Source organism: Salvia hispanica, chromosome 2 (genome assembly GCF_029641045.1).
Source record: "Salvia hispanica isolate PSC_SH4W2 chromosome 2, Shi_PSC_v1, whole genome shotgun sequence".
NCBI lineage: Eukaryota > Viridiplantae > Streptophyta > Magnoliopsida > Lamiales > Lamiaceae > Salvia > Salvia hispanica.
In genome coordinates this window covers 17,283,084-17,289,279 of record NC_142693.1, presented here as the reverse complement: position 1 = coordinate 17,289,279, position 6,196 = coordinate 17,283,084, and the positions used below count along the sequence as shown (strand labels likewise).

Here is a 6,196-nt window from a genome sequence, read left to right as displayed (position 1 = left end):
TATCACATTATCCACCTACCGCAACAACAACAAAGGTCCCACACTGAATGAAAAATCATTAAAAATCAACCAAGCAAGTAATCAGTTTCTTTTTTTCATTTTACCTGGAGTATTATTTAGGTAGTAGGTCATTTTATTCAATGTTATAATCCTATAGCAGTCTATCAGAAGTAAATTCGAATTAAGAGAATAAATTTTGTAAATTAAATTGAGCTATCTTGATAAACACGAAAAGAGAAGTAAAAAAAATATCTTAAATTTATACGCAGTGATATGTGTAGGGTATAATGGCAAGTAAAATTAAAAGCACTAAACCCTAATTCAACCTAAAATAAAATAAAATTATTAACTCATGCTCATCCCTCTATATCCTCAAATCGTAATCACGTGCATACGACAAATACCAAAAACACCCTCCACCCAACAACCATCCGTTCCCGGCGGACTGTTCGAGGACGCATATACCCCTCAAGAAATCAAATAAAGACAAAGAATTCACAGAGAAAAGCTCTCTCTACTCCGAAAGATCCGAAGCTTGGTCACTCCCAAGTAAAAGTGTGTAGACGAACCACTCACTCTCTTTCCCATGGCCGCTGCTGCAGTTGTTTCCAACGGCAATCACGCCGCCGTTCAAACTCCGTCCACCGGCCGCTTCGCCGCTGGTTACAGCGAAGTACAGAACAGCCGCCTCGATCACTCCCTCCCCCTGCCTTCCGTTCTCAAAAGCTCCTTGAAAGTCGTCGACGGTCCTCCTAGCTCCGCCGCCGGAAATCCAGGTAAACACTCGTGTATACGAATGTTTGCGCGTATGATGTAAGTGTTGAATTTGCTTATTTATTGAGTGAAGATTTTTTCTGATCTGGTTGCTGGAACTGCTTGGAGTGACGTTTTGAATATTATTGTGGAATTGTTGGTTGTTTCGATATGTTTGAGCGGAATTTAGTGACGTGATCTGAAGATTATTGTTGCTGTTGTATTCTGCTGCATTGTGGAAACTGGATCCGTGTGATCTGGATCGATTAGATCTGATTTTCCAACTTGCATTGGGTTTTAAATTGTTTTTGTATGTGTGTGTGTTTAATTTTATTTTAGCCGAATTTCTAGTAAATTTTATGATTTGTTTATTAAATTTTGGAGTATCATTAGGTGATTGGCGAGAGATTTATGATTTATCTGATGTTTATGATTTTTGGAGTGTGATTTAGCTCATTATACGATGAGGCTATTGAGTTGAAGTCGAGTGAATGTGGATTGAGCTAGAGAATCTGGTAATGTAGGTTGTGCTAATTGCTGGTGGATTGATATGCAGATGAGATTGCGAAATTGTTTCCTTGTCTTTTCGGACAACCGTCAGTAAATTTGGTGCCAGGAGATTCCGCCGGTGAACTGGCGCCCAAAGCATTGAAGATTGGTGTGGTTTTATCTGGAGGACAAGCTCCCGGAGGGCACAATGTTATTTCTGGAATTTTTGGTTAGTGGCTGAGTTGTTTGATAAATACAATATGAAGATGAGTACTCGATTGGTATAATTTATATGTGCATATGGATTGTAGATTACCTGCAGGATCGTTGCAAAGGGAGTACATTGTATGGATTCCGCGGTGGGCCAGCTGGGATTATGAAGGGCAAGTATGTAGTGCTGACCCCTGAGTATATCTATCCTTACAGAAACCAGGTACCTTCTGCATCTCGACTGACACCATCTTGTGTTTACACTTCATTTGATTTGTCGAAATTGGTTAGCATATACGTGCCTTGTCGCACCATCTTCCAGTGAGAATGGTGTTTTTCCATCATTTGTTTCCGTCTGAATGAGATTGCTTTCATGACTGACCAATTTTTTCATTCAAACGCCACCTTTATGCTAATAGGGTGAAGCGCCTTGGAACTCGAATAAATGGGTTCATGAATATGGTGGTTAGCATTAAACAATTGCACTAGACCTTGATCTAAGTCTTTTATTGTATCATTCAGGGTGGATTTGATATGATTTGCAGTGGGAGAGACAAAATTGAGACTCCGGAACAGGTAACGTTTGATTAAATGCATATGCATAATTTCATACTGTAAAACTGAAAGCCTTTTGGCTGAAGCTGATGGAAGCTCAATCTTTCCGTTTCAGTTTAAACAAGCTGCAGATACAGCAGTTAAGCTTGATCTAGATGGTCTTGTAGTTATTGGTGGAGATGATTCAAACACAAATGCCTGCCTTCTGGCTGAAAATTTCAGGTACACTACATCCCCGACTCCTGTATATCAGAGTTATTTAGTGTCTGATTTTTCCTCCTAAGTCCTAACTACTAGTAATAACTTGATGTGAGTTCCTCCTTCCATAATATTGTAAATTTTCAGGAGCAAAAACTTGAAAACCAGAGTTATTGGATGTCCGAAGACCATAGATGGTGATCTAAAAAGTAAAGAGGTGCCTACAAGTTTCGGTTTTGATACTGCATGCAAGGTAATTTATGTTTGAACTTTGTATTTTATTTTTCTTATTTTTCTCCAATAAAAGACACTAGCAGGAAGGTACTGGAACTTGTTTTTGTGATTGTATTTTTATTAAGCCTTTTCGGGTTGTCATAGCTGTGCTCAATAATTGTCTCGCATGTATGACTAGGTTTTTGGGATTATCATTTCACACTTCTAGTACCAAGTTTTGTCTTGCTAATTACTCCATATTTTTCTTCCTTTCCAGCTATGACGATCCTTGTACAAGACCTAAAATGATAATATTATGTCCATCCATCTATTAATGTCTATCCATATATGGTTATATGTATAATGTTCTCTTGTAAATCTACCGCATGTTCCATGTGGTAGCGAATTTTCTGAATAGCAATGCACTTTTTTCGTGACAACTTTTTAGTGTTAGCAGAAATGATCCCAAATGTTCTGACATTCTACACTTTTTCCAGATTTATGCTGAGATGATTGGCAATGTCATGGTGGATGCTCGTTCAACTGGAAAATACTATCACTGTAAGGAATTGAATCTGTAATGTGTCAGAAGCTAATTTAGTGTGTATGTTTCTTTCCAACCTAATTGGGTATTTGGGTTGGCATCTATTTGGATATGGTAGTGTAGAATACCTTATTCTGTTTTCTTTATCCCATTCTAGAGAATGAATCATTGTCATATTATTTTCTTAAGAATTTCTTTGTTATCTTTTATTTTCAAGAACATTTTGATATTGTTTAACCAACATCATTCATGAACTTTAAGTCTCGCATGTTGCTCTTGACCACAAAACTGGAGAAATGCTATTTATTTAAATATTAGAGCAAATAATCTGTGGTTGTCTAACAAAAATATTCACTGTAGGGAATAATAGGTATTAACTGCACTACACTAGACTTAAAGTATCTACACCAATGGAATAATTAGGTCATTGGAGCTTAGGCTGCAAGTTTTGATTGTAATGCTAGAGATAGCATTTGAAGCCTTGTTCTCTTATCGATGACATTATAATAAATTAATAATGTTGTACTCTTTTTTCTTATTCTTGAACTGTGAAGTAATGTTTCTCATTCTATGCAGTTGTTCGACTTATGGGGCGTGCTGCATCTCACATTACTTTGGAGTGTGCCTTGCAAACTCATCCTAATGTCACTCTAATTGGTGAAGAGGTAATGTAGGCTTACTGTGAGTCTGTGACTATGTCTTGCTTATGCTATATGACTCATACCAGAAGTTATCTTGTATAATGAGACTTGACAAACATGAATTTTGTCCAAAGTGAAAATTGAAAGCATTGCATTTTTCATTGCATATATAACTTGGCCTCCTTATATATAAATCCGATTCTTGATATCTTTGTACATGAAATTGGTTTGCCGCTCTTTCGCTGGTTAATTATATTATATGTTTAGTGTGGTCACAACTATAGGTCAATGATCACCCTTCCCTTCACACACACACACAAGAAGAGAGTGAGAGATACTTGCCTTGCAGCTTGATACAAGTGTACTGCATTTCATAACAACTCATCATCTTACAGTTCACATTGCTTTCATTACACCCAAATGAGTTCCACTTTACAAGTTCTATCTTGCTTCAGGTTGCTGCTAAAAAACAAACCCTTAAAAATGTCACTGACTACATTGCGGATGTGGTCTGCAAACGTGCCGAACTTGGCTATAACTATGGTGTTATACTCATCCCTGAAGGACTTATTGATTTTATTCCAGAGGTAAAATTATTTTTAATTTGTTCAAAGTTAGCTTCCTTACAGTTGTACTCTCACAAATAAACTATTGGGTCTGTTTTTTTATCAGATCTACTTTCTCTTCGCTTGTTGTAGATTTGACTAATTCATATCTCATTTGCAGGTTCAGCAGCTCATTGCAGAACTGAATGAGATTTTGGCCCACGACGTAGTTGATGAAGCTGGTATTTGGAAAAAGAAACTCACTCCTCAGTCTCTTGAGCTCTTTGATTTTCTACCCCAAGCTATCCAGGAGCAATTGATGCTTGAGAGAGATCCACACGGAAACGTCCAGGTACAGTTCTTACATAATGCTTTAAAGTACCATATTACAGCAGTAGTTGGGAATGTATGTTAATGTTATACTTTGTTTGTACATATCCAGGTCGCCAAAATTGAAACTGAGAAAATGCTTATTCAAATGGTTGAAACTGAGTTGGAGGTGAGGAAGCAAGCTTCTGCTTACAAAGGTCAATTCAAAGGGCAGTCACATTTTTTCGGGTACCTCTCGTTTCTCTCACTCTATCTTTCTCTATTGATGACGAATTAAAAGGCTAGATTGTTACATGAGATATCCGAGCCAGTTATACTTATATCTCTTTTCTTGATTCCGACCTCCCAGATATGAAGGAAGATGTGGTTTACCATCTAATTTCGATGCCACATACTGCAATGCCTTGGGTTATGCTGCTGGTGTATTGCTTCATAGTGGGAAAACTGGATTGATATCCTCGGTATGTACTTCTACTTGCACTTGTCAATGAATCTGTCGAATTGGGATTCCAATGTTTCCGTTTCTGATCTCTTCGTTTCTTTACAGGTCGGAAACTTGGCTGCCCCTGTGGCTGAATGGACTGTAGGTGGAACAGCGCTGACCTCCCTAATGGATGTCGAAAGGAGACACGGTATGCCTTTTATTTTCTATTTAACCATAGTTGTAAGTCAAGTTATCTTAAAACTATATTCCTGTTGCAGGTAAGTTCAAGCCAGTGATAAAGAAGGCAATGGTTGAGCTGGAAGGTCATTACTCTTTCTGTAACACTTTTTTTTATTCTGTATATGGAATTCTAGAATGTTTTAGATGAGTTGGGCATGTCTGAAATTTAGTGGATGTATAATTGTTTCAGGTGCCCCATTCAAGAAATATGTGTCTGTGCGGGAAGAGTGGGCTCTTAAAAACCTATACGTTAATCCTGGTAAGTTTTGTCTGAATTAGTTTTCTGATCACCAGTTTCTTGAAAACCAAAATCAGACAAATAACATAGTAGTAATAGATTAATCCCCTTCATTTTTCATTAATTTGTTACCATTAATTACACAGGTCCAATTCAATTTGTGGGGCCAACAGCTGATAAAGTGAATCACACCTTATTGCTGGAACTCGGTTACCAAATATAAATGTGTGACCTCTGCTGCTCTCCCTGAATTTCCTTCTCCTCAGAGGGTTATTTTGTTATAATTGGCACTGTTTTTTTAGACAGGTAGATGAATAATTTATCTTCGACATTTAATGTCCTAGAATGGTTGGCACGAAAAAAGAATTTTATGAATATTTTTGGTGGTTCAATGGTTATCTGGCATGCATGCCCCTGCATTTTATTTATACAAGTAAAATGTCCGAGGATAGAGAGTGGAGAAGGTGTGGGGGGCGAAAGTTCTAAGAGATGAAGAGTTTACAAGTTGTTTTAATGAGTTTTAAAAAAGATGGTTTTTTTAAAGGATATTGATCCCTAAAATCATAAACTTTACCTAAAATTTATGTGAAATACCAAATTTTAGTCAAAAGTTATGATTTTAGGTACCAATATTCCTTTTTTAATGAGTTTACTGAAGATGGTAAAAACTAGTGGTGGGCCAATATATCTTATTGGAACCGTCATACCTTTACTTTTGTGATTTTTTTTTGGTATGCTGTATTTTGGGTAAAATATTTTTAGTATTGTTATTGTACCTGAAACCTAATATTGTACTCCCTCCGTCCCCGAATACTT

The 6,196-nt window shown here is 37.1% G+C and overlaps 1 protein-coding gene across 1 annotated transcript; it reads left to right on the top strand.

Moving 5' to 3' along the window:
- The first annotated feature begins 486 nt into the window (after window positions 1-486).
- Window positions 487-5,778, top strand: LOC125201532 (pyrophosphate--fructose 6-phosphate 1-phosphotransferase subunit beta). The gene is made up of 16 exons (XM_048099688.2): window positions 487-776; window positions 1,310-1,471; window positions 1,554-1,675; window positions 1,975-2,028; window positions 2,123-2,229; window positions 2,353-2,458; window positions 2,916-2,979; window positions 3,539-3,627; window positions 4,059-4,190; window positions 4,330-4,500; window positions 4,591-4,706; window positions 4,828-4,939; window positions 5,026-5,110; window positions 5,181-5,225; window positions 5,333-5,401; window positions 5,527-5,778. The coding sequence occupies exons 1-16, from the start codon at window positions 587-589 to the stop codon at window positions 5,601-5,603; spliced, it is 1,701 nt and encodes a 566-aa protein (XP_047955645.1). The 5' UTR covers window positions 487-586; the 3' UTR covers window positions 5,604-5,778.
- The last annotated feature ends 418 nt before the right edge of the window (window positions 5,779-6,196 follow it).

What these genes read in the sequence shown, in the direction of transcription:
- LOC125201532 (XM_048099688.2), top strand. Translation starts at nt 587, where the DNA reads ATGGCCGCTGCTGCAGTTGTTTCCAACGGCAATCACGCCGCCGTTCAA. An exon ending in AAATTGAGACTCCGGAACAG is followed by an intron (nt 2,029 to 2,122) that starts GTAACGTTTGAT and finishes TTTCCGTTTCAG; the next exon opens with TTTAAACAAGCTGCAGATAC. An exon ending in TTATTGATTTTATTCCAGAG is followed by an intron (nt 4,191 to 4,329) that starts GTAAAATTATTT and finishes TCTCATTTGCAG; the next exon opens with GTTCAGCAGCTCATTGCAGA.